Raw genomic sequence first — 23,408 nt, forward strand, 5'->3', positions numbered from 1 at the left:
ACACATATACACTTACACTTGTTTACATGATTTTATAAATTGACTCTTTCAAATAATTTACTCTGGCAAGTTTGCCACTGGAGTGCTGCAGTTTAGCAAATCCATCCGTCGAATCCATCACTTCCGTTGTTTGACTGTGCCCATAACAACATTCGAAAAAGAGTTAGATACCACAGCGTTGCTGAATACTCGTTTCTGATTGGCTAAAAGGGCATTCTAGAATGGCCATTAAAACCAGATAACAAGACAGTTGGACAGTCGGGAAAGATATCAGGACAGTTGGAAAAGATATCAGGACACTTTGAAATCATGACACAATATGCACCTAAACATACCAGTAAATTTGTGCTTGAGTATTGTTTTCTTTGACAACTGTGGTATAAGTTGGATAAACACATCTGTAATTTACATTACCTTGGAAAAATGAACATCGCAAATGGACTCGGGAGCGTTGCCCATCATTTCCTAGGTACTGTACAGAATGTCTGCGTTTATCCCTTACAATTTCAACTATACATAAAGTTTTGTTGCCATAACACTGTGTACACTGTGTACTAGTTGTATCTAATAAATAATACAGTGAGTTGATGAGATCATGTCTGTTTTGTTGTCCCCTCAGAACACCATGGTGTCTGTCCAATCTGTCCTGTTTGATGAGTCAGAGTAGAAGACCCCTCACACCTTCAACCCTGCACACTTCCTGGATCAGGAGGGTAAGTTCAGGAAGAGAGACGCATTCCTTCCATTCTCTTTAGGTAATACTGTGCTACATTTATCCTACCGTTCTCTTTATGTAATATGGTACTACATCTCTTCCATGTCATTTGACCCCAGATTGGTGCCTAATGATGCTGCCCTACAGGAAATAGCACATGTACAACTCATCCTCCTTACATAGTAATACTTGACTCGGTTTAACTGAAGTTGAATCATTGACTTGTCTCTATAGCTAGTATGTTAGTGCTAGCATAGTTACTGTTCTATACTTTACACTGAGAGTTAGAGAAGGTGTTCTGTGATTGATTCTCCCCTCAGCTAAGAGGGCGTTTCCTGGGGAGCAGCTGGCTAAGATGGAACTTTTCCTGTTCTTCACCTCCCTGTTCTTTCACCTTCTCCTCTCCCCCAGGGGTGGAACCCAGCCTGGACTTTAAGATGGGGTCTACACACAGTCCCAAGCCCTACCAGCTGTGTGCAACACTTCGATGAGGCACAGCATTTTGCAGGGGTGTCAAACTCAATTCCTGGAGGGCCAAGTGTCTGCAGGATCTCTCCTCCCTAAAGTAATTGATTATTAATTGATTATTAGAAACTCCCTTCACCTGGTTGTCTGACACAAATTGAAAGGGAATAGCGAAAACCAAAGTGTAATTCTTTCATCACACCAAAAAACTGAAAGGGCTACAGATGGAGAAAACACACTTATGAAATGATAGTAGTACTAATACAATTATGTAATGACACTGCATATACCACTAATAGCCTACATATCAAGGTCTCAAACCATGTTTTGTAATCCTAGCTTGAACTTGATGAAGAAGGGAAGATTAGATTGATGATGCAGTAGTGTGTTTTAGACTTTCAATGTAAATCATGTACAGGTCAGCGGACAAATAAAAAAATATATACATGTATATACAGTATATTAATAAAACTTTTTGTGGAACTCAGTCGGTGTCTCAACTTACAGTTGAGAGTAAGAATAATAGAATACACAAGGGGTGAAATTTGGTTGTGAATCAGCACTCACAATTTGCCAATGTCAGCTAAAGATTTTTAGATTGGTAAGTTAGTATAGGGGACAGCTATCTTAACTTGTAGTAAGCATGGTCAAATTACTGACCGGGGTGGGGCCCATTGATCATCAGTTACCATATTAAAACCTGCAAACATTTGCCTCCGCCCTATGGCAAAATGTGTATAATTGCATGAAATTAGCTAAAAAAAATGGCTAAATATTCTCTCAGCAAACTTGCTTTAAAATGACTAAATGTTCTCTACGCCCTATGGCAAAATGTGCAGAATGGCAGGAAAATATCTCTTGTTTTCCGAGAAAGATGTGTGTGTGTGTGTGTGTGTGTGGGAGGGGTGTTATGAGTTTAAATACACTAATCAGAATCCGAGGCAGGTTGGATAAAAGTCTGCAATGTTAATGTGGGCTAATTGTGGTCTCCTCCCTGCTGCCTTCAAGCTTGATTGAATTTAAGGCTTACAGGGTACTATTAATTGGATATCCCTAATTAGTGTTAGACCACACTTCATATATTTTCATGAGTTTGGATAAATAATTGTCTGTTCTCAATGTCAAAGGGCAAAACAGTAAAGATGCTGTGAGTGAATATTATCATTGTAAAACATTGACATTACCAATTCCCAAACCATTTCAAATAAAAGCCTGTAAACCTAAAGCTGATTAAGAAATAAAAAAAATATTCTGTTTTGAAGACAAACAATGTATACAAAATACTTCAGTCTGGTTTTAGACCCCATCATAGCACTGTGAAGGTGGTAAATGACATTTTAATGGCATCGGACCGAGGCTCTGCATCTGTCCTCGTGCTCCTAGACCTTAGTGCTGCTTTTGATACCATCGATCACCACATTCTTTTGGAGAGATTGGAAACCCAAATTGGTCTACACGGACATGTTCTGGCCTGGTTTAGATCTTATCTGTCGGAAAGATATCAGTTTGTCTCTGTGAATGGTTTGTCCTCTGACAAATCAACTGTAAATTTCGGTGTTCCTCAAGGTTCCGTTTTAGGACCACTATTGTTTTCACTATATATTCTACCTCTTGGGGATGTTATTCGAAAACATAATGTTAACTTTCACTGCTATGCGGATGACACACAGCTGTACATTTCAATGAAACATGGTGAAGCCCCAAAATTTCCCTCACTAGAAGCATGTGTTTCAGACATAAATAAGGAAGTGGATGGCTGAAAACTTTCTACTATTAAACTCGGACAAAACAGAGATGCTTGTTCTAGGTCCCAAGAAACAAAGAGATCTTCTGTTGAATCTGACAATTAATCTTAATGGTTGTACAGTCGTCTCAAATAAAACTGTGAAGGACCTCGGCGTTACTCTGGACCCTGAGCTCTCTTTTGAAGAACATATCAAGACCATTTTGAGGACAGCTTTTTTCCATCTACGTAACATTGCAAGGACTACTTGACATGATGACTCCTTGCTGTCCCCAGTCCACCTGGCCATGCTGCTGCTCCAGTTTCAACTGTTCTGCCTTATTATTATTCGACCATGCTGGTCATTTATGAACATTTGAACATCTTGGCCATGTTCTGTTATAATCTCCACCCGGCACAGCCAGAAGAGGACTGGCCACCCCACATAGCCTGGTTCCTCTCTAGGTTTCTTCCTAGGTTTTGGGCTTTCTAGGGAGTTTTTCCTAGCCACCGTGCTTCTACACCTGCATTGCTTGCTGTTTGGGGTTTTAGGCTGGGTTTCTGTACAGCACTTTGAGATATCAGCTGATGTACGAAGGGCTATATAAATAAATTTGATTTGATTTGATTTGATTTGAACAGTTTTTGTGCAACTGATGGGGATGGGAACAAAATATCAGAACTCACTGCAGAGAGCAATTTTAAGTTAATTCTACACATTTTGCAATGGGATGTAAAGAATATGTTATAGTTTTAAAGCTAGCTTGCTGCAATTCTACACATTTTGCCATGGGGCGGAGAGGAAAAATAGCAGTTTTACAGCTAATTTCCTGCAATGAGAAATGTTTGCAGTTGTTAATAGGATATTTATGTAGGGGGTGCGTACTGGCAGCAGAGAAGTCAGGCGCAGACAGCAAAAACTGATTTACAATGGCGCAGTTTACTAAACAAAACCACCGTAAACAGAACAATAAATCAATGGGTAATCAAAACCCGGTACACACCAGCATAACGTGCACAAGCACTACAATAAACAATTCCGGACAATAGAACATGGGCGGAAACAGAGGGTTAAATACACAGCATTTAATGATGGAATTGAAACCAGGTGTGTGGGAAAACAAGACAAAACAAATGGAAAATTAAAGGTGGATCGGCGATGGGTAGAAGACCGGTGACGTAGACCGCCGAACGCCGCCCGAACAAGGAGAGGGACCGACTTCAGCGGAAGTCGTGACAGTAACCCCCCTTGACACATGGCGACACCGGCCTCGGGGACGACCCAGAAGGCGAGGCGCAGGGTGATCCGGACGAAGACGATGGAACTCCTGCAGCATTGAGGAGTTCGTCACCCGCTGAACGCCGCCCGAACAAGGAGAGGGACCGATCGTGACAAGTCGTGACAAGTCGTGACAATTTATTACATTTTTTGGGAGGGGTAACACAATCAGAATGTGTTATCAGACAGCTAGATATACCTACTTACATTCTGGAAGCTAATAAACTGCATTTAGTTAAAATATTTTGCAATCAGAAAATAATATTAACTTGTGAAATCTCAACTCTGGAAATGTAAAATAAGGGAGAAATATAAATGTAATCAAGAAGAAACTGACAAGGACTACTTCTAGGTTGTTTTTGGTCTTTATTCTTGCTCAGTATTTTGGACACACTGGAAATCACAGACTGCAAGGAGAGGGGACTAAGTGGTGAGGAAAGACTTGATCAAAAGACTGGTGAAACTAGACCTTGTGCTTGATGTGAAGAGAATTTTCTTGCAACAATGGTACATGTAGAAATAGAATGAATAGAAAGGACTACTGTATTATGCTCTATTACTCATGAAATGTAATCTATGCATGGCATTTCTATATGTGACATTATGCAGCATCACTGTGCATTGCAGAAGTTACTGTTAAGTACACCATGATTTCCCCCAATGCATCTAACCATTAGAGGGAGCGTACAGTAAAGCAGTAGAATAGGAGAGACAACCCCCTTAGCTTTGAGGTCACCTTGGCAGCATGGTACACACCACACACACACAACAGCAGCAGCTCTTAGCCCTTAGTAGTGAGGTAATACAGAATGAAAGGCTTCAAATATCATTGGTTGCATTTGGGACGTTCCCATTGCTATACATAATGTTATAAAATATATCAGAACTGTAAGCTCTTGCTGAGATTGATGATTGAAGTCACGGGGAGCATTTGGAAAGACACGGTACACATAGAAGTTATTAATCCGAAATATGTAACACGTGAAATAAAAATAAATAAGAAATGTGTGAAATACGCATGCACATGCACATCTTCATCATGTCTTTTTTTGTGTAATATAATTGCAGTTTCCATTGAACAAAATGACCTTGGTTTCACCAGTCGTGTTACAACGTCAAGAGAAAAAAATATTGTCTCACCCTCATATTGTACCTGGAACGTTATGATTTTGTTGAGATCACATCTTGCTCATAGCACGTAGAAATGTATCTGGACAATGAAGAGGATAGGAGCTAAATTGAATTGATCGTCACTGCACTTCAACCACTACACTGTACATTTAAGACTGTGTGTGTGTGTGTGTGTGTGTGTGTGTGTGTGTGTGTGTGTGTGTGTGTGTGTGTGTGTGTGTGTGTGTGTGTGTGTGTGTGTGTGTGTGTGTGTGTGTGTGTGTGTGTGTTTGTGTGAACAAGAGATTAGTCACGGTCAAATACTTGGATCACATTTGGAGAGTACAATGTGTACAGGTAAAGGCTTACCAAGAACAAGACACAATGATGAGTGACAGGATGGTGAAATTCAGAAAAAGAATCAGTCCACTCCAACTGTTAGTTATTCCTCCAGTTCAATGTCAACGTTTGCATCCAGTGCTGTAAAGTTGTCCATCGCCTTTGTTTTAAGACTTTTCAATACTTTTTGTCCTCATTTTAACAACCTCATGACAAACATCAGTCGATGCCACTGCTGTACTGTAATGGACAGTGGATATCGGTTTGTGATAGACTAGGTTGCTCCATTTATGAAGGAAACCCAAGCAAACTGGCTGTTTCCTTTCCCTCTTATCCGATATCAGATGACTGTTGTGCCCAAGGTTTTAGGTCCCAGTGTGTGTATCCCGTGGCAGCTGTAACGTCTCGTCTATGGTCACTATGAGTTCTTCTGGTTGGGCAGTCACCCCCAGGCAGTTACTGTGGTTACAAGTAATGTAGTTCATCTCTACCAACTGTGGCCTTTCGCTCATCTCACTCATCTCGTTCACGCTGTTGGTGATACAGTTTATCTCACTCTTACTCCTGTTGGTCACTCTGCAGCCACCAAACAACCTGCAGTCTAGAGGAGACAGAGAGAGAGAGAGAGAGAGAGAGAGAGAGAGAGACAGAGAGAGAGAGAGAGAGAGAGAGAACATATCTCAAGCCTCGTTTATACATGGGACTAACATGCGTCCTTTGTCCTGATCTTATCCACATTCTGATTGTTCCCACATTTTCCGACATGTGTCTACACATGGTATTAAAATGTGTCTCATCCATCCGCTGTGTCTGCATTGTGACCAGATTTCCTGGTCCCTTCCTTTATGTCAATTATTTGAAAGATATTATTTCAAAAGAATATGCGTTTATTCATGTATAAGTATCCACCATGGATTTTTAGTAGGATTTAAATGAATTTATTTGAGATATTTTTGTCACTGATTTACACAAAATACTCAATAATGTCAAAGTGAAAAGAAAATTCAATAAATGTTTACAGGTTCATACACAATAAAAACCTAAAATTTATTGATGATATACGGTACGTATTTAACCCCTTTGTTATGGAAAATGCTAATTAGTTCAGGAGTAAAAGATGGCTTAATAAATCACATAATAACTTGCATAGATTCACTCTGTGTGCAATAATAGAGGTTAACATGATTTCTGAATGACTACCCTGTCTCTCCCCCCACACACAATTATCTGTAAAGTCCTACAGACTAGCAGCGATTTTCAAGCACAAATACAAGCACAAAGACTTTTCCAAAGAAGGTCACCTATTGGTAGATGGGTAAAAAAAAATATCCCTTTGAGCAAGTTATTAAGTAAGCTTTGGATGGTGTACCAATACACACAATCCCTACAAAGATACAGGTGTCCTTCCAAACGGACTAATACTGCAACAACAAAAAATTGTCCTGAATACAAAGTGTTATGTTTGGGGCAAATCTAACACAACACTGTGTATCACTTTCCATATTATCTGTTTTTACCCGCTTTTTTCTCCCCAATTTTAGGAAAATTGAAGGAAAGCACAGCTGTAATTGCTGCCAATGGAGTTTCTAACATTTATTGACTCAGGTGGGTGAATTCTTATCTAATCAAGACTTAATAGTGTTTCATTTTTCATTCATGTTTAAAGAATGTTGGAATATTCTTTCACTTTGAACAAACATTCCAACATTACATTGTATTTTGTGTAGATCATTGACAAACATTGACAATTAAAACCATTGTAATCCCACTATGTAACACAACAAAATAGAAGAAATCTGAGGGGGTGAATAGTTATGATAGTCAATGTACTGCTCACACTGCATGCCAATGGCTACCACTACCACACACATCAAACAAACACACACAAACTCCACAGATAGCGTTCATAGATGATGTGCTGCTGTGGACTACATGAGGAGGACAGGACAAAAGGAAATGCCTGCAGCTGAATGTGAATGTGAGAAAGCCTTAAATTCATGACATTCAAAAGAACAAGACTGCAAACTTCATTTGACGCAGAGTTATGATTGCTTTACTATTCTCAATTCCATTAGAGGCAAAACACCATCAAATTTGTATGACCCAAATGGCACCCTATTCCCCATAAAGTGCACTACTTTTGACCAAACAATGTTGCACTATGTAGGGAATAGGGTGCCATTTGGGATGCAGATTTAAAATTGTTTCTGGGGAAACGCCTCACCCGCCTGCCTGCCTGCCATTTGCACACACCACACACCACCCCCATCATGTGGGGGAGAGATCTTGATTGGAAGACATCAATCATTGGGGTGTCAGATAGGGAGCTGGAATTAAGGCAGACAGACAATGGAAAGAGCAGAAGGATGAGTGTATTGTGAAATTGTGTTCTTCAACTTGGTCCCGCATACTCAAACATACATGTACACATGCACAAGCACCACCCACACACACGCACACGTCTGACATACTGTTAGGATGTTCTGGAGGGTATTTGCCCTTGCTTTAGCAGACCCAGCAAACCGGGAACATTCCCAGAACATTAGTTACGATTCCCATTAAGTTCTAGATAGGGTTTTATCTAACATTGGGATGATAACATGATAACATTTTTTTTTAAAGATTTTAAAAGAAATATCCTTTGAATGTTCTCCTAACATTCATAAAAATGTGCACAACATTTGTAACAAACACTACAGAATATTCCCCAAAAGTTCTCATTAAGTTTCCAGATAATGTAATACCACAATGTACCAGTAATGTTTTCCCAGCAAACCAAAATTGTGACCAGATTCAAGAAACAAGTTGTATGTCTCAAGTCACAACTTTACAGGAGAGCCATTTGAACGTAAAAATATATTTTTCAACCAAAATGTGTTTTTTTGTTGCCAGAAATGCCTTCTCGAACATGAACTTTCATGTGCCTTAATAACAAACTTGTATCCCATCTGTAAATACAAATAAAAATGTTAATGAGTGGGCTGGACATGCCGAGAGAGAAGTTCCGGATTGGTCTGCCATATATAAGGCTTCTGTCTATTTGAGCTGGTCAGTCTGTGTTGGTAATCCTGTCGAACACAGCTTTTTTTAATGTATTGTGTAGTGGAGCTGCATAAGTGTTGCTCTCCACTTTCTGGAGGATCAAGGTTTGAAATCAGTGGAATTGGAGTATGATAGCTACAGAGATGGAGAAAACACTTGTCTCTGGATTACATCTTCAAACTAAGGGCCACCATGGTATGGCATTCCTGACAGGGAGATGCGTCCATCATGCATGATGATGTATACAGGTAAAATAGTCTAGCATTAGCAAGCTACATTTTCAGATATTACATGTTTCTAATTTTGACAGAAAGGGATTTAATTTAAAGCTAAAGCTAGCTAGCTAACGTTAGCTGGCTGGCTCCCTAGCTGACGTTATTATTTGTTGGAGCCTAATGTTAGCTAGCTAACATTGAACCTGGTTGGTTTGCTCCCAACACTATGGCATTGTTGGCACTGTTCATTGTTGTTTAACTAGCTAACGTTAGCTGGCTGGCTCGTTAGCTAACATTACATGATGTGTGTATAACACCTGTTGAATTTGGCCTTTGTCAGTAAACGTCTGCAAAAAAACGTAATGAGATTGTTGCCAGCAGAGCTGGTTAGGCTGTTTTCATGTTATCTAGAGGTTAACAGATCATTGGCCAGTGTCAAGTGTGCGCTCCGAGAGCAAAACGAGATGAGTGGAGCTAAAGCTTAAGTGGTTGTGAACAATGCTGAATGAGAATAGACAAAGGAGAGCTCTTCACTAGATACCAAAACATTCAAAGGCGACTTTCTCAAAAGTGAGTTTACAAGTTGATCAACTTTAAAAGCAGAATTACTTTCCCATTGTTCCTCAAATTCAGTGTATGATATACCATTTTGTAGCTCTGAGTCTCTACTTTTATCCAATGTAAAAAACACCATTTCAAATTTTGCTACTTAAGACCGAATCCAGGAGCCACAATTGGTTCTGTGAAAGTTCCCAGAACATTCGCTAAGTTGTAGCAAATGTTTTCATAACAACAACTGTCCATTTGTGCTGATGATTATACAATGTTTGTAGAAAACATTTGCCTGATGTTACAAGAATGTTCACAAAATACATTTGTTGCACTATTGGTTAGAGCCTTTAAGTAAGCATTTCACTGTAAGGTCTCTGTTGTATTCAGCGCATGTGACAAATACACTTTGATTTTATTTGAACATGTTCTTTTATGTTCCTTAAAAGTTCCTAAAACATGTATTGAGGTTGTGGGAACATTGTGGGGATATGACAAGAGAACTGTCCAGTAGTGCTGACATTCAGATAATGTATGTATCTGTGTAGGGGCAGCGATAGCTTAGCTTGGGGCTGTTTGCTAGACATGCATCACTCACTCTAGTTAAATTACCACGGACTCGTAAAAAATGCAATACTTTATTCCACAGATTTCCAGTATGTAAAGGTATCCACAGATTTAAAGATAAATATCTTCAGGTAAAATATTTCCACAGGGATAACAAAAGTTAGGATTCGGTCAAAAAAAACGTATGGCTCCCCAGCCTACGACTGACAAAAAGTGACATTCTAAATTTGTCCAAATTAGAGTGAGCACAAGCCGCTGCATCATCTCTTAATTTAAAGAGACTGTATCCAATTACAAAAAAGAATGAGACAACTGAAACAATGTAGCCTATTGTAACAAAATGAATAAATAATAAATGTAAATGTAATCGCAGCAAAAGGTGGTGCTTACAGCTGTAATCGCAGCAAAAGGTGGCGCTACAAAGTATTAACTTAAGGGGGCTGAATAATTTTGCACGCCCAATATTTCAGTTTTTGATTTGTTAAAAAAGTTTGAAATATCCAATAAATGTCGTTCCACTTCATGATTGTGTCCCACTTGTTGTTGATTCTTCACAAAAAAATACAGTTTTATATCTTTATGTTTGAAGCCTGAAATGTGGCAAAAGGTCGCAAAGTTCAAGGGGGCCGAATACTTTCGCAAGGCACTGTATGTATCCATTTGTAGTTCAGCAGTCTTATGGCTTGGGGCTAGAAGCTCCTAGATTTGGCGCTCCGGTACTGCTTGCCGTGCGGTAGCAGAGAGAACAGTCTATGACTTGGCTGGCTAGAGTCTTTGACCATTTTTAGGGCCTTCCTCTGACACCGCCTGGTATAGAAGTTTTGGAGGCAGGGGATTTGTGTTAAGATGGTCATACTATGAATAATTTAGCTATTTGATTTGGAATTTTGGGACCTCTTTAAGTATAGAAATATATATACAAAAAAAAATGATTTGATTAAATATTGAATTTGGCCTTTACTGTGACACTTGTTTGTAGGTCAAGCCGTTTGGACGCTACAAATGTTTTCGTGAGAAGACCAATTTCAGGGATGTCTCATGATCTGACAAACACCACTCTAGCTCTGCCACCTTTCACCGTAGGTGCAGATATCTCTAGTTTAAACTGACTTATTTCTATGGGGATTTTTTTATTATGTTACTTAGATTGCCGCACCGGTTCGTCAATCAATTCTAGGGGGTTAAATGTCGTACTCACATTGGCTACTGAGAGCGTGATAATACAGTTGCCCTGAACAGCTGGTGCTCCAACTCTGCTGGGTTTCCCTTTGTAATGAGTGATATTTTGCTAGTCCAGGCACATCCGACGAGCGTCACAGCCGGTGTAGTAGGATTCTATCTTTGTCCTGTATTGACGCTTTGCCTGTTTGAGGGTTTGTCTGAGGGCGTAGCGGGATTTCTTATAAATGTCTGAATTAGTGTCCTGCTCCTTGAAAGCGTCAGCTCTAGCCTTGAGCTCAGTGTGGATGTTGCCTGTAATCCATGGCTTCTGGTTGGGATATGTACGTACTGTCACTATGGGGACGACGTTGTCGATGCACTTAATTGTGATGTAGAGCAGCCTTTCCCAAAACCCAGTCCTCGGCATATTTGTCTTAAATATGATTGGTTGTTTTTTTGGGGTCCACGGCATATTTCATTCAAATAAATGTTTGTTATAGGCTGAACTCTGCATGATGCTGTTAACAAATTGTGTTGCCATGACGAAGTATAGCTACATCACACTTTATAAAGTGTAGAGAGGAGCAGGCAGGAGGCAGTCGCAGGTTTAGAACTACTCAGTTTATTAAAGCACTATATATATAAAAGCGGGATGAAACGCAAAGCGCAAAATAATAAAGTACTCCGAAAATAGTAGGAGAGATTCCTCTCAGGAAAACAAGCAACATTTACAATGACCGACAAGGACAAATGACAGAGGGAGTATATATACAGTGATAGAGTGGGGATTGGAACCAGATGTGTGTAATGATGACGAGACAAGTCCGGGGTCGATGAGTGAAGGGCGTTTTCCAGCAGCAGGTTCGGCAGCAGCTAGAAAGTCGGCGACGACGAACGTCTGAGCTGGACAGGAGGGGGATCCAAAGCGAAGTCTGGTGTGGCATGAAGCATCCGTTTAGAATGTTTTCTAACGACCAAATGTGGTTGTGAGAGGAAGTCCAGCCGAGAATAGTGGGAGAGCCAGTCGCTGGTAGTGGGAGAGGATGGAACTAGGTGAAACTGGGCCGATATTCTACCAACTTTCTCATGAATAACTTTCTCATCAACATCTGATCTCAATACATTTTTCTGTTCCCTAAACTAAAATCTGTGACGAACACAGAGCACTACGTTTTATAAACTTTACGAATTGTGTTGTTTAGAAGGAGTGCAAGGTTGAATTGAGTTTGTGCACACGCGTACTTAACAGAGGAGGCATTCCCTAACGGAAATATGTGAATTCATGCTATAATGAGCCAATAGGATCTCTCTAACTCGTGCTTAGCTTTGCCCACCTCCTTGCTTGTTCTTCCCACTATGCTTCATTTGCTCCCACTGTAAACAACACAGATGAACTATCTTGGGTTGGTTATAAATATCTTTGACCAAATGCACACACAAGCTAACCCTGCTGCGCAGCCTGCATGCTGTCTCACTCTCCCTGTTAGCTAACCAAACAGCCAATAGCCATGGCCTGCTCTATACAAAAGCGACTAGATTCGTATTTTAATGTGAAAGAAGTGGACCAAACAAATGAATCTGAGGCTAAATGAACAAACAAACCTAGGGCTCCCCTTCAGGCACCGTGGACTAAGGCACTGCATCAAGTTTGGATTTGTTTCAAATAACAGCTGCCCTCCAAAATGTGTCTGTATGATATTTCAGACTTGGCTCAGCAACTATTGGTCATCGCTAGATAACAAAGCCACAACGTCAGAAGGCTGCCTACTCGACCAATCAGATGAGGGAGTGTGATGACATGTATGCCAGTTTACAGTTCGTGGAACCGACCAATCAGATGAGGGAGTGGTATGGAGGAGCACTGGCATGGAGGAGCAGACAAGAGACATTCTCTTTTATATTATTTCTTTTATCTAGTGCTCCATCAATGATTTGGTTATTTATTAGATATAGCAAAACCAACTGTTATAAATGCAAAGTGTTATTCAAACTCAGCTTGCAAGATTATTATGATGTGTACACTTACTGATTGTTACTTCTCTTAACCCAAAATAGGTTTACTCCAATATCTGCATTGTTTTTAAAATGGCATGTACACAAACAAATGGACACATCTTGAGTTTATTTTTTAATTGACAAAATCCTCAAGTAATCCACAAGGAAAACGTTCACAGTTTCACAAAAATGTTGCCAGAAATTGGCTGATTTTTGGCTGATTTAAGATGACAACTTCACCCCTGTTACTTTATTAATATTATTTTACATTTAGGATCCTGAGTGGCCCAGAGTCATCTGGGTTAGGGGAGGGTTTGGCCGGGATAGGCCGTCATTGGAAATATGAATTTGTTCTTAACTGACTTGCCTAGTTCAAATAAATACACTATTTGACGCCTAGGCACTTACTATAGTCGTGTATTTGTTTAACTTAACATACAGTGCCATCAGAAAGTATTAATGCTTATTCCACATTTTGTTGTGTCACAGCCTGAGTTCAAAATGGATTAAATATGTTTTTCTCACTGATTTACACACCATACCCCATAATCACAAAGTGAAAAACATGTTTTTAGATATTTTTGCAAATTTATTGAAAACGAAATACAGAAATATCTAATTTACATAAGTAATCACACCCCTAAGTCAATACTTTGTAAAAGCACGTTTGGCAGCGATTACAGCTAAGATTTCCACACTGGGATTGTGCAACATTTGCTCATTACTTTCTGTCAAATTTGTTGTTGATCATTGCTACACAACCATTTTCAGATCTTGTCATAGATTTTCTAGTAGATTTAAGTCAAAACTGTAACTCGGCCACTCAGGAACATTCACTGTCTTCTTGGTTAGCAACTCTAGTGTAGATTTGGCCTTGTGCTTTAGGTTTTTGTCCTGATGAAAGGTGCATTCATCTCCCAGTGTCTTGTGGGAAACAGACTGAACCAGGTTTTTCTCTAGGATCTTGCCTGTGCTTAGTTCATTCCATTAATTTTTTATCCTGAAAAACTCCCCAGTCCTTAAGGATTACATGAATACCCATAACATGATGCAGCCACCACTACGCTTGAAAATATGAGAGTGGTACTCAGTAATGTGTTGTATTGGATTGGTCCCAAACATAACATTTTATATTCAGAACAAAAAGGTAATTGCTTTGCCATGTTTGTTGCAGTATTACTTTATTGCCTTGTTGCAAACATGATACATGTTTTGGAATATTTGTATTCTGTACAGGCTTCCTTCTTTTCACTTTGTCATCTGGGTTAGTATTGGGGAGTAACGACAATGTTGTTGTTCCCTCCTCAGTTTTCTCCTATCACAGCCATTAGACTCTGTAACTGTTTTAAAGTTACCATTGGCCTCATGGTGAAATCCCTGAGAGATGTCCTTCCTCTCTGGCAACTGCATTAGGAAAGACACCTGTATCTTTGTAGTGACTGGGTGTATTGATACACCATCCAAAAGTGTAATTAATAACAGCATGCTCAAATGTATTTTCTGCTTTTTTGTTTTTTTTACACCTCTACCAATGGGTGCCCTTATTTGCGCGGCATTTGAAAACAGTGAAGGTTCCTCAGAGGAGGAAGGGGAGGACCATCCTCCTCAGTGAATTTCATAAAAATAAAATTGTGAAACATTTAGGTATATCTGGAGTATTTATCCTGTCTTATCCGGTGTCCTGTGTGAATTTAAGTATGCTCTCTCTAAATCTCTCTTTCTTTCTTTCTTTCTCTCTCTCTCTGAGGACCTGAGCCCTAGGACCCTGCCTCAGGACTACCTGGTATGATGACTCCTTGCTGTCCCCAGTCCACCTGGCCGTGCTGCTGCTCCAGTGTCAACTGTTCTGCCTGCGGCTATGGAACCTGTTCACCGGATGTGCTACCTGTCCCAGACCTGCTGTTTTCAACTCTCTAGAGACAGCAGGAGCGGTAGAGATACTCTCAATGATCTTCTATGAAAAGCCAACTGACATTTACTCCTGAGGTGCTGACCTGTTGCACCCTCGACAACTACTGTGATTATTATTATTTGACAATGTTGGTAATTTATGAACATTTGAACATCTTGGCCATGTTCTGTTATAATCTCCACAGCCAGAAGAGGACTGGCCACTGCTAGGGAGTTTTTCCTTGCCACTGTGCTTCTACACCTGCATTGCTTGCTGTTTGGGGTTTTAGGCTGGGTATCTATACAGCACTTTGTGGCATCAGCTGATGTAAGAAGGGCTATATAGATACATTTCATTTGATTTAAATGTTTTGAGATAAAACTTTACCAAATATATTCACGTCACTAGATAATTGATAAAAACACAAAGGTTTACAGTAGCCTGAACAGCACTCTGTAGGGAAGCATCATGGTGTAGCCAGAGGATAGCTACATTTCCGTCCTCCTCTGAGTACATTGACTTCAATTTGAGCCCTAATGATTCTCATGGTTCTTACCCCCTTCCATAGACTTACACATGAATTATGACAACTTCCGGAGGACGTCCTCCAACCTATCAGAGCTCTAGCAGCATGAACTGACATGTTGTCCACCCAATCAAATGAACCGAGAATGAATCCAGTGCTGAACAGTTGAGGCTGGTGGGAGGAGCTATAGGAGGATGAGCTCATTGTAATGGTTTGAATGGAATAAATGAAACGGTATCAAACACATCAAACATATGGAAACCACATGTATGACATCATTACATTTATTCCATTCCAGTCATTACAATGAGCCCATACTCCTATAGCTCATCCCACCAGCCTCCACTGGTACTGAAAGCATAAGCTACAACTAACCAACACTATAGTTGCATACAATGGGGTAAGTAGAGAAGAGAGAGAAACAGAGAGAAACAGAATAGTTGAACAGTTTTCAACTAATTAATGTCCATAAAAGTGAAGGAGAGGCAAGAGAGAGAGAGAGAGAGAGAGACCATGTTTCATTGTATCTTTTTCACTTTCACTTTAACTTAGCTAGCGAATGAAGCTAGCTAGTTTAGCCTGCTCAAACACCTGGCTCAAACAGAGAGGGATTCTTTGTTAGCTAGCTCGCTATGGCTATCCAACACTGTAACTCTTCTAAGTCAGGGTAAGCTTAAGGTTTTATTAATTTATTGCCACTGGGGCACGCCAGTGTAACTGCTAAACTCCTTGCTGACTGTACACTTTACTGCATGATTGTAGCGAGTTTACTAATGAGTTAGTTCTAGTGGCTATGTTGACTATGACGTTAGCTACTATGGTGACAACAAAGTAGGCTGTGTGTAACAGTTAGGGGTTTTGACATGTTTTTTGGGGCCTGGTCACAGACAGCTGATGTGTTGTGCACTGGAGTCCACAAGTAAAGGGAAAGGGTGATAAGAGGACAGCGCGTAGCTGCGAGAAGGAATTAGTATGTGGCTGTTATGAAAGTGAACTGTGTTTGTGTGTGATTAGGGGTGTATTCATTCTGCCAATTCTGTTGAAAAATGCACCCTAGACCCAATGGGGGCAAGTTGGTATTGAATGACTCGCTGTCCGTCACCTTCTCGGATGTTTCTCTAGACCTGTGCACCTATGTTGTAAACTTTCATTCATAGGCTAGGTTGAAGCAACCTCATAGGGGACATTCAAGTATCATGTAGTAGCCTAACCCTATCGATGTTACAATGAGCTGGGTGAATTGAATATGAATGACAGTCATCCAATATGCTGTAATAGAAATAAGGCAATGCTCATTAAAAAAAAAATGTCATTCCTCGTCTTAAACGGGACCTACTGCCACTGTTGGAAAACATCCCTGGTCTTTGTGGTTGAATCGGTGTTTGAAATTTACTGCTCAACTGAGGGACCTTACAGATAATTGTATGTGTGGGGTACAGAGATGAGGTAGTCATTAAAAAACATGTTAAACAGAATTATTACAGTGAGGCCATGCAACTTGTAACTTGTAACTTGTAACACAGCAAAATGTGGAAAATGTGGAAAATAGTATGTTGTACCAGTTTCTATCTCTGTACAAAGGCATGGTCTTCAAGCTATGGAAGAGGGCAAAACATTTCATAATAACTAAATGGACTTGGCACAGTTCTAGATACCGAAAGCTCTTAGTCATGTATTTTATTTAACCAGGCAATTAAGAACAAATTCTTCTTTACAATGACAGCCTAGGAACAGTGGGTTAACTGCCTTATTCAGGGGTAGAACAGCAGATTTTTACCTTGTCAGCTCAGGAATTTGATCTAGCAACCTTTTGGTTACTGGCCCAACACTCTAACCACTAGGCTACCTGCCAACCAGTGTAAAGAGAAACTCACCACCCAAACCCGATTTACATACTTTATACTGTATTTACATTCATGTTATTGGCCCATCCACCTCCTTCTTCAGAGGACAAAAATAACTTTTGTTTCAAAAACAATTCTGGATGCCTTCTGAGCCGGGAAACGCCATATCACACTTCCTTATCTGATTGGTTGAGTAGGCTTTGTGGCTTCTTACTTTGTTGCTGTGGTAACTAGTGATCACCGCAATGACGCTATGAAGCCATCAAAATTGCGTAAACATTTAGAAACAAAGCATCCACATCTCAAGGATTAACCAGACTTTGTTTAAACAAGATGACATGACCAACCAAACAAAAATGCTGCACAATAATTTCACAGACAAGCTGTGTCTCTCATAAGGCTTACTTCCTTTCACAATCTGATCCACGCCAGGATAGGCAGTAGGTGCGTAATCCATTCACCAGCACTGAAGAGACACAACTTGTCACAGCTTGAGGATAAACTACTGGAGCTGTCCTGTGACCAAGGCCTGCAAGCTCGTTTTAATGAGATGTGTTTTCCACATTCTGTCTGTTCAGCAGCAGAGAATACCCGCAACTCAGCGAGATGGCAATGAAGGCGTCAATCTCCTTTCATTCTACCTACTTATGTGAGACCAGCTTCTCCTCTCTTGATGCAACAAAATCTAAATATCGCAGCAGACTGGCTGTTGAAAACACCTTGACAGTGTCCTTCTCCTCCTTATCTCCAAGGTTTGACCTGTTCTGTCATTTACAAACAGAAAGCCCCTGAAGTCAGACCAACAGACAGCCCATGAAGACAGCCCATGAAGAAAGCACAGAGACACTGCTCATGAAGACAGCACATACAGACAGACAGCCCATGAGTACAACAGACAAACAGAGACAGACCCTGAAGATAGCCCATGTAGAAAGCACAGAGAGAGACACTGCCCATGAGAACAACACAGACAGACAGACAGACAGACAGACAGACAGACAGACAGACAGACAGACAGACAGACAGACAGACAGACAGACAGACAGACAGACAGACAGACAGACACAGACAGACAGACAGACAGACAGACAGACAGACAGACAGACAGACAGACAGACAGACAGACAGACAGACAGACAGACACAGGTGGCACAGTCCGCTAAGACAGTTGGCTTATAGTTCAATATTTGTGAGATCTATGTGAATATCGCAACATCCCAGACAACTCCCATAACTTAATTAAATGTTCTGGGAACCTTTAAATAACTTAGACCAGGTGTTATATCAACATTCTTACAACATTATAGGAATGTCCTGTGCAACCTAACTTAAACATTGCATCAATGTCATCACAACTGAGCGTATTTTGTGTTTTAGGAACCAATCTCTTGTACTGTACCCACACTGTTCCCTCAACCTAATTACATGTAATCTGAACCTTTAAAGAACTCAGAAAGGCTGTTCTGTCAACATTCTTGCAACATTAAAGGATTGTTTTGTGTACCCTGATACAAACATTACCTGAAAATCAGCACTGTGTTTTGGGATACCCCACAATGTTCCCACAACCTAAAGAAACATTATGGGAACCTTTAAAGAACAAGCTAGTGTTCTAGGAACTTTCTTGTAACTTCAGGTTGATGTTTTTTGCACCCTAAAATAAACATTGTAGAATCCTCCGCACAAATGAACAGTTTTTGTGTATTGAGAACATATCTTTTGTGATGTCCCCATAATGTTCCAACCAGCCTACTGTTTTCCCACAAGCTAATGAAACATTTGGGGAACCATTTGGGGAACAGATTAAATGTGGTCTATGAACGTTATTGCAACATCAGGCAAATGTTTTAAACAAACACACAAACATTCTGATCACGACTGATCACTGACAACGACGAGACAGCCTATCGGGAGGAGGTCAGAGACCTGGCCAGGTGGTGCCAGAATAACAACCTATCCCTCAACGTAACCAAGACTAAGGAGACAATTGTGGACTACAGGAAAAGGAGGACCGAGCATGCCCCCATCCTCATCGACGGGGCTGTCGTGGAACAGGTTGAGAGCTTCAAGTTCCTTGGTGTCCTCATCAACAACAAACTAGAATGGTCCAAACACACCAAGACAGTTGTGAAGAGGGCACGACAAAGCCTATTCCCCCTCAGGAAACTAAAAAGATTTGGCATGGGTCCTCAGATCCGCAAAAGGTTTTACAGCTGCAACATCGAGGGCATCCTGACCGGTTGCATCACTGCCTGGTATGGCAACTGCTCGGCCTCCGACCGCAAGGCACTACAGAGGGGAGTGCGTACGGCCCAGTACATCACTGAGGCTAAGCTGCCTTCCATCCAGGACCTCTACACCAGACGAACGTTCTGGGATCTTTGACAGAACCAATTTTGGTTTTGATGGGAGGGGAGGGGATATTTTATTAGAAAATAAAAGACAAAGCTCAACTCATTGGTAAGTTCTGTTGAGATATTGCCTATATAAACCTACTCTCCTATTGTCCTATTGCTATTCCCTATTTAAACTGAAAGATTATTGTCCAAATCAAATAATATATTGCCAATTTTATCTAGATCTGTATGTTTGAAAGACTCTGAAAGCCTTATGTCTTCTTGCCCAATATGTGAGGCATTGCTTTAGAATATCCTCACAGCATTCCAGATCCCAGGGACAGAGAAACAGCTATCACAACAGCCTCACCACTGCACAATTGTCGCACGTACACCTTAGGAACATAACCCAAACACACCAAGAGGAAGCACAGGAAAGAGAAGCAGAGGAAAGGGAAGTAGGGGGAAGGGTAGAGGAAGGGGGTAGATGGGTGAGAGAGAGAGAGAGAGAGAGAGAGAGAGAGAGAGAGAGAGAGAGAGAGAGAGAGAGAGGGGTAAAGCTCTGGGGCATAGTAAGTGCTTCAGTAAGACACTCACTGTTTCACGTCGCCATTACTACCTGGTTCACTGCTTACGGAGAACGTGTGTGTGTGTGTGTGTGTGTGTGTGTGTGTGTGTGTGTGTGTGTGTGTGTGTGTGTGTGTGTGTGTGTGTGTGTGTGTGTGTGTGTGTGTGTGTGTGTGTGTGCGTGCGTGCGTGCGTGCGTGCGTGTGTGTGTGCGTGTATAGTGGCCTAGCTGGCCTAGCAGTATTAAGGCAGCTTCAGGTTCATATCCAGCCTACTGCCCTACAACACAACCTCTGTCTTTTCCCCACTGTCATCCTCTATCTATCGGTTCCATAAAGTCAGAAAAGACCTTCAAAATATATTTTAAATAAATAAACCTCACAATAAATTATGGCATGACATGTTATTTGGGTTTGAGGGTCTGGGGGGGGGGGATTGGTTGGCAAGGCCTATGTTTTAATGAGTGAAAGTTAAACTGCTTGATCACAAGGACTGATCACCGTGATGTCACTGTGCTTTCATACCCCCCCCACACACAAAAAAACACATACATATTGTTGACACAGGGACAGTAAGGATAAGATGTCAGTCCATCTGTCCATTGGTCTGTCTATATTTCTCCCATGAAGGTCAAGCATTATGTTGCCTTCCTCTTCAAAATCCTTTTCTGAACTGAACAATTAATCTGAGGGTAAACTCAGTTTTTCACCAATGTCAAAATCCCCAGTATCTAAAGTAAGCCTGAGTCAGTAAAGGCTGTGCTGTATACTGTAGGCCTATCCATTATAATAAACACCAGTCTATCCCTGGTACAGAAACCATTATTATCTTATTTAATGATGTGGAAATTGCTGATTAAAAAGGGGATGTACAGTATATCTGCACATTGACCAATTGAAAAGAGAATTACATTTACAAACAGTGCAATACTGCATCATAAACTAACACAATCACAATTTTAACTAATGTGTGTTTCAGTTCCAACCTTTTCATTCTCAAAGCACTGAAGCTGAGGTCCAAAAGTTGCAAACTAATGATAGTCACAAGTCCCCCTTATATGCTGACTCACTCACACACACACGCACACACACACACACACACACACACACACACACACACACACACACACACACACACACACACACACACACACACACACACACACACACACACACACACACACACACACACACACACACACACATCTTGTCAGAGCACTAACTGTTGACACATACCTACAAACTCAGTAACCAGATCCTTGACCAGGTGTCCCACTATGGCATATACCACCGCGACCACCACTAGCGCCGCGCAAACAAGGTAGAGCACGGCCTTGGGCAGTGGGATGGAGTCCCGGGCTGGTGTCCTGTTGTCCGTATACAGAAGGTCACTCTCCGAGTACTGAAAGACATGTTCCATCCCGGAGGTGTGATTAGAGTTCAGCGGTGGGTGACTGGCGCTTATCCCGCTCAGGTCCGGCTCTAGAGCAGTCACCATGGTGGTGGTCGCCACCTCCGCTTCGTCGATGATGCCCTGATTGACCAAGCCAGACGTCTTGTTGATCAGAGGCAGGATCTGAGAGAGGAAATAGCTCCAGTCTTTGATTGCACTTGTGTTGCATAGAAACATGATGTCTACTAAATATCACTGCGCGAGGTCCGGCAGCAACAACAACCTGTGTGTGTCCATCAATACCGCGTAATGACAGCCAGGTCACCAAGACACAAAAATATAATGCGTAAAAATAAAAAAGTGTCATTCACGAAATAAAATCCACTCAACTGACCAAACTTCTTGCTGTCTTTAGTAAAGATAGATGTGGTTGTTTTGTAATAAATCCAATAGATTTCCTTCTGATGTGTCAGTCACGAGAGGCACGTTGAGCTCGAGGGTCCAACATTGGTCACGACTGTCACAGTCAGAGGAGTCGACTGGAATTATTAAAGATAACCGATATACCCAAACAATAAAATAACCTTATATTCTACATCTAGCCCATGAAAGCGATTGTTAAAGTTTTCAGATCCAGTTTTCAGATGCATTAAAACGTATTCATTTAGCACGCATTGGTGAAAAGGAGAATTACAAATATTTGGTCAATTATTTATTTTATTTCCTTACATGTGTCAAATGTCTTCGGTCGTTTGCAGTTAATTCCATAATAACTCCCTTGACTGACTGACTGTTAGGAAAGATGCGGTGTCATCATCAGGTATATTACTTTGATTTCCATGCAGAGAAACCTTTTTCAGAATTTTCCTCAAGACATCAACCAAACACGCGTGTAATAAAATGTGTATGCAAGAGCGACTGAAAGTACGTGATATAGCCTACTGTGTGACTGCAGTGCGGAGTTCTCCGTTTCGCGCGTCAAACTGCGGTTATGTTTTGAACATTGAAAAAGATTCGATCTGGAAAAAGTCACGGAGACATATATGCGATAGCCTCGCACCTCCTGCTCTTCCACCAAGGTGGTCAGTCACCGGTACATGACAAGGTAAGTCATGCCGTGGTGTTAGGCTGGCAGGGTTGCATTATAGCCAGCCATGACTTCATATACCGTTTCCATCAGGAGAGACGCGGCTAAACGCTGTCCAGCGCTGAAGTGCATAAGTGAGAGAGCGGTGTTGCAGAATATTCTGGTTTGCTCTCTCTCGATGTGTCCATGACTCCATGTCCTAACACAACGCACCCACAGCTGGACAAAGGGGTGGGTCGTTCAACGAAAAGTGTGCCTTTGATATTTTAAGAAGAAATTGTGCACAAATATAGATTTGTAAAAGTATGTTATATTAAATTAAGTTCCCTTTAATTTACACCACATGGATAATTCAATAAATCATATTTTTTTAATAATAATAGATCTGCTAAAGCACATAAATTCAGCATTTTGACATGTCCCTCCATTCACCCTCTGTGACTTTTAGGAAGAGTTTAACCCACTTAACCCCCCAAAAATCTCAAAGTTTTCACCATCATTGTACAGCCCTATTTATTTTGTTGCTTTGACAAAGTCATTTCTGAAGATTATTATTTATTTCATGTGATTAGTGATTCATTTACGTCTGAACACGCATTTTAATA

The 23,408-nt window shown here is 40.9% G+C and overlaps 1 protein-coding gene and 1 pseudogene across 1 annotated transcript; one reads left to right on the forward strand and one right to left on the reverse strand.

Moving 5' to 3' along the window:
• Positions 1-1,599, forward strand: part of LOC115108767 (cytochrome P450 2J2-like) — a 41,321-nt pseudogene extending 39,722 nt beyond the window's left edge.
• A 2,935-nt stretch (positions 1,600-4,534) lies between these two features.
• On the reverse strand, positions 4,535-22,972 carry LOC115108619 (uncharacterized). The gene is made up of 2 exons (XM_029633169.2): positions 21,560-22,972; positions 4,535-6,232 (listed from the first exon to the last, which is right to left on the reverse strand). The coding sequence occupies exons 1-2, from the start codon at positions 21,951-21,953 to the stop codon at positions 5,997-5,999; spliced, it is 630 nt and encodes a 209-aa protein (XP_029489029.1). The 5' UTR covers positions 21,954-22,972; the 3' UTR covers positions 4,535-5,996.
• Positions 22,973-23,408: the final 436 nt, after the last annotated feature.

The sequence above is a fragment of the Oncorhynchus nerka genome, linkage group LG24 (assembly GCF_034236695.1).
Source record: "Oncorhynchus nerka isolate Pitt River linkage group LG24, Oner_Uvic_2.0, whole genome shotgun sequence".
Taxonomy (NCBI): Eukaryota; Metazoa; Chordata; class Actinopteri; order Salmoniformes; family Salmonidae; genus Oncorhynchus; species Oncorhynchus nerka.

Coding starts and splice junctions, on each gene's coding strand:
- LOC115108619 (XM_029633169.2), bottom strand. CDS start 21,953: ATGTTTCTATGCAACACAAGTGCAATCAAAGACTGGAGCTATTTCCTC. Junction 6,233..21,559: donor TCTGGTTACTGAGTTTGTAG/GTATGTGTCAAC, acceptor TGTCTCCTCTAG/ACTGCAGGTTGTTTGGTGGC.